Genomic DNA, 13,302 nt, shown 5'->3' with positions numbered 1-13,302 from the left:
TTGAATTGTTGAGCGGATTTATTGCATTCTGCAGAGAAGGAGGACTGGCGTTTGTGCGTTTTAGGAAAACATACAATGATGATAAAATGACACAGCGGATATCAGATTTTGCGTAAAATTAAGAATTAACTTTTTAATACTAACCTGATACAATACTGATTTTGGCGGTAACTAATAAAAGAAGCAATTTATCGCATTTTGAAACCAAACTCTTCAAATATTGACTCAACAACAAGCGAGAACATACCAGTAGGAAGTGAGGATTTGGAAAAAGAGATGGCACAGCGTCTTTTTCCCTGTTTGTGATATGAGTGACATTTGAAGTTTTCCACCGGGAGTCCACAGAGGAACAGAGGAAATGCTATTAGAATTAAAAATAGATAACATGTGGGAGATGAGGAAAGAGTCCCATACTCCACAATTCAATTGAGTCATATTACTCTAACGCTCAATAAAAGAGCAACCGAGCGTGCAGGAGACAGAAATGGCTTGCACAGGTCTGTTGTTTATTGTGAAGGTTAACACATGCATCTCAACTCCCCACACATCCATACAACATATTAACACACACAAGTAAAACTTGTTCTCATCCACCACCAATCATTCCTGCCCCCGAACCTATGAATATTTGATCTCTCCCAACCCCACATTAACGAACACGCACACAGAATACACACATTCACACGCACACACACAGTGCAGCCTGTATTTCACAGTGACATTCAAAGAGCTCTATGGATATTTTCTTGCTTTACCCACCCCCAAATGAGAGAGAGATAGAGAGATTGAAAGATTTGTGTGCAACAGAGTAAGCTTTGTCTGATTAGCAGCCCCATACAGATAATTAGCACTCCGGTGGTGCTATGGGTTGGGCTAATCTAGTTTCTACCCACAGTCTCCTTCTGCATGGGAAACCACAAAAACCTGAGGAAAATGAGTGCAGAAGAGGAGTAGTGAACCATAGCCACAAACGTCTTTGGTTGGATTTGGTGAAGATGGCTGCAGGTGCATTATGGGTTTGAGCCAGAGCACAGTCTGGTGCTCCCACTGCACTCCAGAGTCTGAGGATTAGTCAGCAGGAAGCAGTACTGTAGATGTGATGAGATCATCTGGAGCAAACATGACTACACAATTACAATAGCCTACACAATATGAAGAGAAAGACTAAAATAAATGTCTGTATAGCAAAAGGCTGTTCAAGTTTAACTGCAATTAAATATGAATTGATGCCATTTTTCCAGGCAATCTTTCTCTAAAATTTACCTAACCAACTCATTAAAATCAAAATATAATTTAAAAAGCCTTATAAAAACATATTTTCTTAGTATAACAGTACTTTGGAGACACCTCATGTTGTGCTAAAACTTGGCCAATGAAAAAGCAATTTACTGGCCAAATTAGGCCCTCTAGCTACCATTGTGACTCGAGTAATCTCTCCACTAATAAAGGGATGATGATCCAACACACCATCTATTATTTCTCAGCACTGTTGCGCTTTAAACACTTTGCATTGTGCCTGCAACTATTTAAACTTCTTCCGAATCCTTACCATGGCGAGTTTTTAACGCGTCTTTGTGTCTACAGATGCTGATCATTCTCCTTGGTCTGAAGTAAGAAAACAGCAGGAATCTTCTGTCGATCAGTACTATCTCCAAGGTTCCCACACCTTAGTTAACTTCAAATTCAAGGACCTTCAAGGACTTTCCAGGTTCAATACCCTCAAATTCAAGGACTAAATGTGGGGACACATTTCAAGTGAGAGCAAGGTTACATTGTGTTACCTTTTAAGATACATTGTTACAGTTCCCTTTCGAGGGAACTTGCGCTGCGTCAATGCGGTGACCCTTTGGGGATGCCTCCAGGGGTAAGAAGTGCGTCTGAACGTGTATATCAAATACAACCAATGGTGAGGCTTAACGACAAAGACAGGGGCTTTTTCTCAATTCTAAGAACGCAAAGAACAGACTTGCGTTCTCGTGGAGACTGGTCTTGCCAGGCGACCTTGGAGGAACGAACTCAGAAGGTCCCGAGAACACAGACCACACTTGTGAGAATTGAGATGTGTGCGATCTTCCTGCTGGTCACGTGACCTCCCCAGATTTCAACGCGCAAGTCTGTACTCGATGCATCCTCGATTTCAAGAACCCACCTGGGTATTTTCACGCGTCCTCTGTACTTGCGTTCTTGAGAATTGGAATTGAACTTCGACTGTTAATGATGACGTAGAGTGAGGACACAAGGACGCAAGATCGCTGAAGAACGTATATTGAGAAACAGCCAGCGTGACGCCAGGAAGTATATCGCTATCTGAAATATTGCCAAAGACGGTGTTACAGGGACGCAGGAAGTATGGCAAGGGAGACACAGCGTCTCGTTCCCTTCTCAGGGAACAAAAGTTACATACGTAACCCAAGACGTTTTCATGTGTCAAACACAACTACGCAAAAAAGCATTTTGGTATGAATCAACATTCACATACAGAAGATATAAGCATTTAAAGCTAACAGTTTAGCACGTGTTATACTACACCTGGAATTATATGGATTTTTTCCCAGAAAACTTCTTGCATAAAATAGATTCAAGCACTTTCAATGACCTGCATCTATGTATGTATATTTTCATAAACTTCCCAGGGCCTTGAATTTTTCCCCCAGATTCACAAACTTTCAAGGATTTCAAGGACCCGTGGGAACCCTGTATAACGGTCGTGACATGCACGCAGTGCGTCACACACTTTTTCCAAACGCATCGGCGCAGCCGCCAGCTGAAAATACTTCAACTTTTCTGAATGCCGCGTCAAAAGTGCGTTGGAAAGAAGAATGAAAGCGACACGGTTGTGATTTCCCCGTTGTTTTAGACGCGAAATGTGAACCGTCCCTAATGCTACCTAACACACCAGCCAGAGCACCAACATTGGCTCACGCACCAGAGAATGTAGGCAAAGAATATGAACCATCAAAGGAACACACATACACACAGCATGTGACAAAAACTGAACCAATTAAGGCCAGCTTACCCTTATCTGGTCGTGAAAAAAATGAAAATGTTTGGTGATTTTCTGTTCTTGAATCCTAAAATATGAATAAGCTTTCTTTAAATATCTCAATAATTTGCATGTGGTCACGAGCGATGGCTTCACCTTATATCTAAGACGCACATGCACAGTGTCGCAGATGGATTGGCTATGCTTTTAAGCTCTGTGGCTGTATTTAACATTTAGCAAATTAGGAAAGGAAAATAAATTCATGCAAGTGAGTGGATTTATCTTTCTCTCGAAACACTGGTGTTTAAACACTAATGGCATTACCGGCAACAGGTCATTTAAAAAAATTATAGTAGTTTTTCTTTCACACATACTGTATGCTTGCAAATGCGTAGCCATACAGTATCATTTAGGCTTTCAAAGTAAACTGAAGCTTTTGGATTATACAACACCACACTTTTAACACATCGCATATACACAAACCCTTGCACATCCGGATGTCAGTGGCAGTAATAGCCCTCAAACCAGATGATATGTCTGCCGGTGAGTCACTTCCCAGACAGCAGATATTTTAACAGCATCATTAAAACACAACAGTGCCAATAACAACAATGATGTAAAATCTACAACTATCAAGACAGCGACATTTCAATGCATTACAAATAAAGGCGTATGTATACATAACATACAGAGTACTATATAGTCTAAGACTATACGAAGAGACAGAATCCAACCTGAATCTAACATGATATGTTTGATCTCACTTTGATCACATTTAATTAAATAACCAAAGCAAAGAATAGTTCCTATCGACACAATAAAGCAAATCATATAAACAAAACAACATAAATAAAAACATCTACATTTCTTTATTCTGACCAAGAATTCTGCACAGTACATATAAACATATTTATATATGCATACATACGTGCTGGCCCTAGTCACAAAAAGAGTATTGTTACATAGCCATATAGATAAATGATTATTGCTGGTTAGCAACAAAGCCTGCATTTTAAACCAGAACAAAGCAGTTGTCCCCCAGCATGCCGGCCACTGCCGAATTTGCTCTTTGTAGTGATGTACACCAAACTAGCTCGGCTTTCATTAGGCATAAGTCCTACTGAGAGGCCATCTGTGCTTAAAGCACACACACACACACACACACAATACTGCCTACACTGAAGCTCACTAGTGTGTCTATATACAATGCACATATATTCATGTGTGTTTTATGCACTCTGAGGGAACTGCTTGTGCTTTTCCACTGTGCTGCATGCATGCGTGCATTGCCAAATGCGTTGGGCATGCTGGCATCACCATATGTTGAGAGCGAGGACTCATAGGGCACAAAATGAACCCAATCACTGCACTCTTAAAGGTATAGTGAAGTGTTTTGTTCTGATGAGATAATTGTATATTTTAGGTTAAATATACCAAAAATAACTGCAATGCAACTAGCTGCTGCTGAATCATGCTGCAAAGGTGCAGAGACTGTATTAGGCAAATTCTCTTAACTTCCAACATTTGAGTGTTGAAAAGTTATTACAGATAACTTTTATTTGCAGAAACAGCACTGACAGCTAGATTAGAAAGCAAGAGCGAAACAGAATGCTTGGTCAATAACGAAGAGGATTTGTTGCTAACTGAGCATCATGGGATACAGAATCAGCTGGTTGTTCACTCACACAGAGGCAGCGGGGAAGGGGAAGTACAGCAAAAAAAGGAAAACGCAACGAATGACACGTGTGTCTCAGGGGTTGAGATATGAAAGTTGGCAGCGGACGAGATGTGGAAAAGGAAGTATGCAGACAGATTAACATGCACAGGCTGGAGTCACTCTGAGGAATGGAGAATACAGAAGCCTGGCAGTGTCTCATCACGGGCTCCACGCGTCCCTCATACTCTCATCTCGCTTTCCCCTAAGGCTGAAGGAGAACTAGGAGCACATTGATTCAGACCTCTACGCCAGCCAATCAGAAATCTCCTGCATGCCTGCTCATTTCAACACACTGCATTTGGTCTTGTGGCATGGCAATATTTTTGCATTTTGTCACTTGCAGATTAGTCACATGCAGAATATGAGATAAGGCTATGTCTTGCACTTAAAAAAAAATTACTACTAATAATAAAAATGATTTTACCAGCTTTAAGGAACAGTTTACCAAAAAATTTTAATTACCTCATAAATTACCTTAATGCCATCCTACGGTAGCTGTATATAACTTCAATTCTTCCAAAACCTAGTTTTGGTTTTCTAAACCCATTCCATCATCAAAAAGTAATCCATACGTGAGTGGTATTTAGCCATCAATACATCATGTTCAAATGTGAACACAGGACCAAGTATGCAAAAAATACACAAAAAATGGCTTTGATCATTGGTTCTCGAAAGTCTCATGACAAGTTGTATATGCATCATAACTATAGACTTTAAAAAATATGGACGTATTGTCCCTGATGTCATCTGTAGGTTTGTGAAGAGCATTTTTAAAGTGCAAAAGAGGCAAAGCCTGCCGTCGCCGTCTTGGCAGCACATCACCTCACATCACTTGCAGATAACTCGGCAAAGAGGCGGAACGTGGGTGGACGTAAAGTAACTGGTTGCTGAAACCATGCCCACATAGCGGCAAGTCACCTATCACTCAAGTGGGCACACCCTTTATTATGCAGAACTTTAAGGCTTAATATAATTTAAACAGATGAGTTACACAAAAATCACCCCACTTACAGTAAACTTACAGTCACCCAACTAAAAATATGGACGTAGTGTCCATGATGTCACCCGTAGGTTTGTGAAGAGCATTTTTGAAGCCCAAAATAAGCAGAGCCGGCTAACGCCATTTTGGCAACACATCACGAGAAGATAACCGCAAATAAATCAGCTAAGAAGTGGGATGTGGGTGGATCTAAGGTGACTGGTTGATAAAACCATGCCTGCATAGCTCGACGGTAGTGACAGCAGCAGCAAGTCACCTGTCAATCAAGTGGGCACGCCCCTTTATTATGCAGAACTTTAAGGCTTAAAGAGCACCTATTGTCCGATTCACGATTTTACATTTCCTTTGGTGTATAGGTGTGTATTAGTGCATTTAACGATATGCAAAAGGTACAAACCCAAAAGTAAACGATGATGCGAGTTATCGTCTCCAACGTAAATCTCTTTTCTTGGACTACAACAAACAGCCTGTAAGTTAACTCCTGTCAGTATTGCATTGTGACCCAATCTTTCAAACATGGTAAGGAGCATTACATTTCTGGCTGACATTAGAGGTATTTAGACCACTGACAACGTACAGATTAGCTGGCCAATCAGGGACACAGAGCTTTTCAAATCCGTTCATTTCAAGAAGAAATTAAATCTGGAGATATGTGGAAAATAATATCCAAATACACAAAAAAAGTTGTTTTGAGCAATAAAATAGGTGCACTTTAATATAATTTAAACAGATGAGTTACAAAAAAAATCACCCCGCTTACAGTTGTCATGAAGGGCAAAATTAGCCATGTAGACCAAAAACACTTTTTGTACCATGTTTATTTCTGCTGTAAAGTTGGGCAGTTTAACATGGTGCCAATGTGGGGATTGACTCCCTCTTGAAGCCAGTCTCTATTGGCTATTCTCTAGGGGGGTAATATTAATTTTTGGGCAAGTTATTCCTTTGATTCACACAGAAAATTTCACATTTGTTTTGGAGAAAAAACTGTCAAGTACCTGACATGTTGATTTAATCTCCAAAGCCTGTTTTTACTTTAATTTGCCCCTGTACCTGCATACCTAAAGTGCTCATGCATGCATGCACAGAAAGGGTTCTTGCGATTCGCTTATAAAACAAAAACACAAATCCTTATTCACACACACAAGTAATCCAATTTTTATAAGTGACACATCTTCAAACATACGAAATGCTTGCAAATCCTCTATGCGTGGCTCCAAACAAAGACTCACAGAGACACAACAAACAAGAATCAAGGCATAATGCTGCCATCCTCCCTCTTCACACACCTACTGCCACTTCATTCATCTGAAGAATCAAAGCTGAGATTGACAATGTGCTGTTGACACTATCGGCTTGTGCTTTCTGAGTGATCCGACACCATTCGCACAAAAATCTATCTTTAGCTCATCTTTTTTTGTATCCCATGAGGATGCAGAATGCACACAAATGTATATCTGTGCATCGTGTATATATTTAACTGGTAAGGAAAGGGCTGATTTTACAGGGGCATCAATTATTCTGGTTGAAATGTTCAGGCCAATCCAGGAGCTCTACAACACCTCTCAATAAAACATTGATTTAAGTAGGGGAAAAAAAAACATTGTTGTCGAAGCTTTCCTGGCTTGACCAGCACCGCTTCAGGCCTCAAGGATAAAAATTTCTCCTTGTTTTGTGTGAGGACAACAGACCGGACAGGTGTGTGGAAAAGGAGGAAAAAGAGAAACAAAGAGAGGATCATGCTGGTCCCAATGTCGGAAAGGGTTTCAATACCAGTGAAGGGCGCACTGAACTACAAAGCTGTCAGTGGGGTCCCTGTGCAGGATGGCCATATGTAATGACTTTAATACACAGACCACCGAGTCCTGTGGCATCACCTTTAGCTGACTGATAGAGATAGAGGACCTACATGCACTCGCTAACCCAATTTCTCCCTTTCCTCTCCAACATCACCCTGTTCTCATCATTCTCTTCCCTTGACATTATTAAATTTCCCTTCTCTTCACTCTCCTCAACGAAGGACCATAATAAATGTTAATATCCCCTCATTATTCATGGTGCGTCCTTTGGCCAGGAAGACCCAGTCTGCAAATCAGTTCTGTCAGCCGCAACAAGACAGGCCAAACCTAATCATTTTGTTTGCTAAGGAAATTAAAACAATTGAGCTTGACCTTTTCATTGTCTCTCTTAGTCAGTAGATGCTGGATTGAATGGAGACAGGCAGGAACAGAAGGATGGCTTGTAACCTTAGAAAATAATAGTGTTTCCTGTGTATTTACAGCGGTGCCCTAAAAATAGGTCTGCTAGGCATTAGCCAGCATATGCCATGAATCTGAGCACACCTATACCTCATTTAATAGGCGACTGGTGTTTGCATTAGTTCACTCATGTACCTGGTTTGTGTTGGTGCTTGAGGGAAGAGGGTTGGATACCATTGGTCCAAAAATGTCTAGGTCATCACTGATTGGAGCAGCACTGCTTGTTCCCACCCCACTGCCTGTTGTGGGTGCATCTGAGTAAGAAAAGGGCAAAAGTAGTGGTGAGACAACATTCAACCAAAGGGATAGTTTGGCCAAAAATGATATTAAACCCATTTACTCACCCCGAAACTGTCCGAGATGCATATGTCCATCATTTTTCAGACAAACAAATTTTCTGTTATTTTAGAAAATGTTTTAGATCTTTCAGTTAATCAAATGTAAAGTTACAGGGTCCACGTCCTTCAAGTCCAAAAGATGTGCATCCATCCTTCACAAAGTAAATCCAAACGATGATAAACAAAGGCCTTCTGAGGGTAATGCGCACCGTTTTGTTGTAAAAAATATCCATATTTAAAACTTTATAAACGAAAATAACTAGCTTCCGGTAATGCCGCCATCTTAGTCGTGTCCGCATTCAAGATGAGAGCATACACGCCCTCCGCATTTGTCATACGTCACTAAGAAAATGCGTACACTACACTAATAATATCTCCTGAATACAGAGGAGTCTAAGATGGCGGCGTTATCAGAAGCTAGTTATTTTAGTTTATAAAGTTATAAATATTGATATTTCTACAACACCACCACACGGATTACCCTCAGAAGACCTTTGTTTATCTTCCTGGAGCAGTTTGGATTTCTTTGGGGAAGGATATATGCACATTTTTTAGATTTGAAGGACGTGGACCACGTAACTTTACTGTTGTAAGATATAAGACATTTTCTAAAATAACTGTAAAATGTGTTCGTCTGAAAAATTATGGACATACTCTCTTGGACGGCTTTGGGGTGAGTAAATCATGGGTTTAATATAATTTTGGGCCGAACTATCCATTTAACATGAAAAAGGCTGTTAAAAAAAACTAAGTTTGGGAATTTTACATGGGTAGACTCAAAATTATTTTATGAAATCAAATTGCAAAATTTAGACTAGTGGTGGGCAAAGATTAAACGCCTAGAAAATAAAAGTGAGTTTTTATATATACATTTTAGAAATTTTTATTTATATAACAGTTTTTTTGATTTATATTTAATATAGAATATAAAATACAAAATAAATAAACATTTTAACCTACACAGATGTAAATGTTTCTTCAAAGCAGGGTATCTGATTTGATCCAGTAACATCTTTAGATATGCTGGTTGAAAGTCTCCTCACATCCTGATAGCAATCACTATGTTAAGTAGGGCTGGGTATCGATTCAGATGTTCCAGATCGATTCGATTTCGATTCACAAGCTATCAAATCGATTTGATTCCGATTCTCGATTAAATTTTCGATTCCGGTTCTCTGGTAGGTTTTTATACTCAATTCTCGATTCAACTCAATGAATATAGATTTAATACACATACTATATTAATAAAAAAGAACAGTGAACAGCAGTTTACAAGTGGGTAATTAATCAAAAGAAATTAAAAGCCACAACACATCTTGCTTGCGAAATCTAAAATGCTTCCATTCCTCCGTTCAATGTTTGCGGAAATAAATATGAAAAAAATCGATTCTGCTCTTTGAGAATCGATTTTTAATCGACCGCGTTTTAAAAATCGATTAATCGAAAAATTGATTTTTTTGCCCAGCCCTAATGTTAAGTTATCAAAATGTATTTTTTTTTAAATATATGTCATCTGTGAAAAGTGAAGGACCAAAAAATGTTCAACAAATCATTTAAATCGGACCAAATGCAATAATTGGACGCATGCAATTTTGCTCCTCTTCTGTGAACGTTTTTTGCATGCCACTGTGCGTTGCTTATGTAGTTTGTGTACCTTTACCAATTAGCAATTAAAAATGACTAGCAAACTAGTACGTCTACACAACTTAGAAAACTTGCAGTGTCTAATTTGAATTTAAAACAGTTGTTTATGTTTGTTATTTTTGTAATGTTATTCACTTTGTACTGCAAAGTTTTCTCAGTGATGAATGAGACGTGAATGGGCATCTGGTCTGTGCTTGTTCATGTGTTTTGGAGGAGGCTTGACTGTGGATGGCGATTTAATTGGAGAGTGGGATCGTGATTTCTGTGCTAATAGGGTAAAGTAAGCATTTGTCAAAATCAGATACCCTTCCTTTAAATACATACATGAATGTCTGTGTATTTATATATACATAATAATAACACACAGCACACATTCATGTATTATGCAAAAACTCACTTTTATTTTCTATGTGATTAATCGCAGTTAATCTTTGTAATGTAATTTAGACACATTAAAAAGCATTTGTTTTATGTTGCTTTTTTAAATATCATAAAAACATGAAAACTACTGTATAATGTATTGTATATTAATAATACAGTAAGCACATGAACAGGGTTAGGCGACTGCTAAAATGTCTGTAAAAATAGTTTTCACAAAATCTTGATCCACTTGATTTGAAAACTCATTAGCTGTGAACTGAGATTCATACAGTATTTAAATGTGGCTTCAGTCCCCAAACACTTTTAATAGTAAACAATAACAGTTCTTCATCAAGTACTTAAAACTGAATATAATAAAGAAGTATCAAATCAGAACCAGAACCACTGATGATACCATTTCGTAGCTGTACAGACTCTTTTCATAACAATTCAAATACACTGAATCAGTAATGACCAGTTCCTGGCTAAACCTGTTCAGACAAGACTTTGTCTTTGTTAAAAGAAAACAAAGGACCTATCTTCTGGCAGCGGCATACACCGTCTGCTCAGCTTGCCTTTCCCCTTCCCGCTACCTATCGACTCTATCCAAGAGAGTAGGAAATCTAATCACACTCCGCATACGACTCCGCCAACGCTCCCGCTCACCCCCGACGCCGACCTGTCGCTCATACGTGCTCTCTCATTCCATTAAACTCAAAGACACCATAAGAGCCCAGGCTGTGTTCACACGTTACAGTGCACAGAGAGCCGGTGGCTTCTTATATGACTGATAAAATCTATAAGAATAAGAGCTCATAGTTATATTACTGGAGAGAAAAGCGATGCCTGTGGGGAAGAGGAGTTGATGAGATGGGGGTTCAATAAAGGGAAGAAGAAATTAGAGAACCAAGGTGTAGAGATACTTGTACAGTATGAAACCCCCTACATACGGTTTTAAATGTATTTTCATGTAAAAAAATAATAATGATGAAGGGCCTGTTTATACATAACAGACTATAGGACACCAAAAAGTCAGAAACACATAAACAGACAAATTTTCTAATTATAAACACAGGGCCAAATTTTTTTTATTAAATCAGAAACTGTCCTCCAAACAAAATCCATAACCGATTTACAAGAGACCCATATGAGGCTCATGCAAATATCAGGTACACTCTAAAAAATGCTGGGTTGTTTTTAACCCAGGGCTGGGTCACTATTGGACAGAACACATTGCTGGGTTAATATGACCCAATTAATGATTTTATTAACAATAACCCAGCAGTTGGGTTAAAACAACCCATTATTTGGGTCATTTTAACCCAGCAATGTGTTCAGTCCAATAGTAAATAATACCTTTTTTTATTATGTTTTTTGGTACCTGAGAAAAGAAAAAAGGTATGACAAATAAACAGACTTGGGTTCCATTGCTGGTGTGGTGAAGAGGTGGAGAGAGACACCAAAGCCTTGAGCAAAAACACATCAATAAGATGCATGTCTCAATCTCAACACCATCATCTCCCCCCCCTTCATCAGCTTTGACCCCTATTGCCTCGCAGCAGAAAACATACATCTAAACACACACACAAACACCCTTCTCTCTCGGTGGGCCCTGTGTACGGAAATGTATATCTTCTCTCTCGATTCCCACCAACCCTCAGTCTCTTCACTGTCTCTCTCCTTCATCATAACGGACAACTCCGTATCAGACTGAGATCGAGAGAGTGGGAGATATCGAATGAGAGCGAGAGAGAGATAGAAGAAGCGATAAAAACACAAAGATGGAGTGGCGAAGGAAAGCTCCAGGGCAGCAAACAGAAACTTTCATTTCCCAGAAAGTAATATAACATCAATTGTGTTTGGTCATCTCAAGGGCTCAAGTTGCCGGTCTGATCAATACTGCCAACCAACCAGTGTGTTTTTCTGAACCTTAATCTAAACAGCAATGGCAGTCAATGTGTTCTCTATCAGGGCACTAACGCACTTTCCAAAAAACGTCTCAAATGGGAGATCAACCCATTGTCTTGGAGTCGTTCAACTCTTTTGATACAGCTTAAGCCAGGGCTGTCAGTTGATTAAAAAATATAAATCAAAACAAATACATGATACACTGACTCATCAAATGATCTATCAAATAAAGACAAAAGAGTTTGAAAGCACGAAGGTGCGACTTAAAGGGACACTGCACTGTTTTTGAAAATATGCTCATTTTCCAGCTCCCCTAGAGTTAAACATTTTTAGTTTTTTGGAATCCATTCAGCTGATCTCCGGGTCTGGCTTAGCATAATCCATTGAATCTGATTAGTCCATTAGCATTGCGCTCAAAAATAACCAAAGAGTTTCGATACGTTTCCTATTTTAAACGTAACTGTTCTGTAGTTACATCGTGTACTAAGACCGATGAAAAATAAAAAGTTTGATTTTTTTAGGCTGATTTGGCTATGAACTATACTCTCATTCCAACGTAATAATCATTCCGACTTGCTGCCGTACCATTGGTGCAGGAGGAGCAATGATATTACGCAGTGCCCGAAAACTATTAAAAATATAAAAAAATTTAAAAGTTACCAAGGGGACAATTTTCAGGCGCTGCGTAATATCATTGTTATTTTTGAGAATGATGCTAATGGTCTAATCAGATATAATGGATTATGCTAAGCTATGCTAAAAGTGGTACCGCCAGACACGAAGAACGGCTGAATGGATTCCAAAACGGTAAAAATCTAATGTTAAACTGTAGGGGAGCTGGAAAATGAGCATATTTTCCAAAAAAGAGTGTCCCTTTAAAGGTCCAGAACACACTTATTTACATTTTAGTATTAGAGGGTCTTTATGGACATTCAAAGTCTGAACATAAATAAGATGGGATGATATCACAAATATCCTGATTAGGAAATGCCAAAACTGATAGTCCCAGTGTTGTGCAGATCAGTATTCTTTTGTTCCAGCTTGTATTAGAAACAGATTCCAGTATCAGTTTTTCTCAATGGAAATGGATGAGTAAT

General features: G+C 39.0%; 1 protein-coding gene across 4 annotated transcripts in view; it reads right to left on the bottom strand.

Annotated features, from left to right (window-relative positions):
* Window positions 1–13,302, bottom strand: part of smap1 (small ArfGAP 1) — a 168,093-nt gene that overhangs the window by 13,163 nt on the left and 141,628 nt on the right. For all 4 annotated transcript variants that reach the window (XM_065296649.1, XM_065296650.1, XM_065296652.1 and 1 more), the window contains one exon: window positions 8,091–8,209. In XM_065296649.1, the coding sequence (XP_065152721.1) occupies window positions 8,091–8,209 (119 nt within the window). The remainder of the gene's footprint in view (window positions 1–8,090; window positions 8,210–13,302) is intronic.

The sequence above is a fragment of the Paramisgurnus dabryanus genome, chromosome 20 (genome assembly GCF_030506205.2).
Source record: "Paramisgurnus dabryanus chromosome 20, PD_genome_1.1, whole genome shotgun sequence".
NCBI classification, from domain to species: domain Eukaryota; kingdom Metazoa; phylum Chordata; class Actinopteri; order Cypriniformes; family Cobitidae; genus Paramisgurnus; species Paramisgurnus dabryanus.
This window is presented reverse-complemented; position numbering and strand designations above follow the sequence as displayed.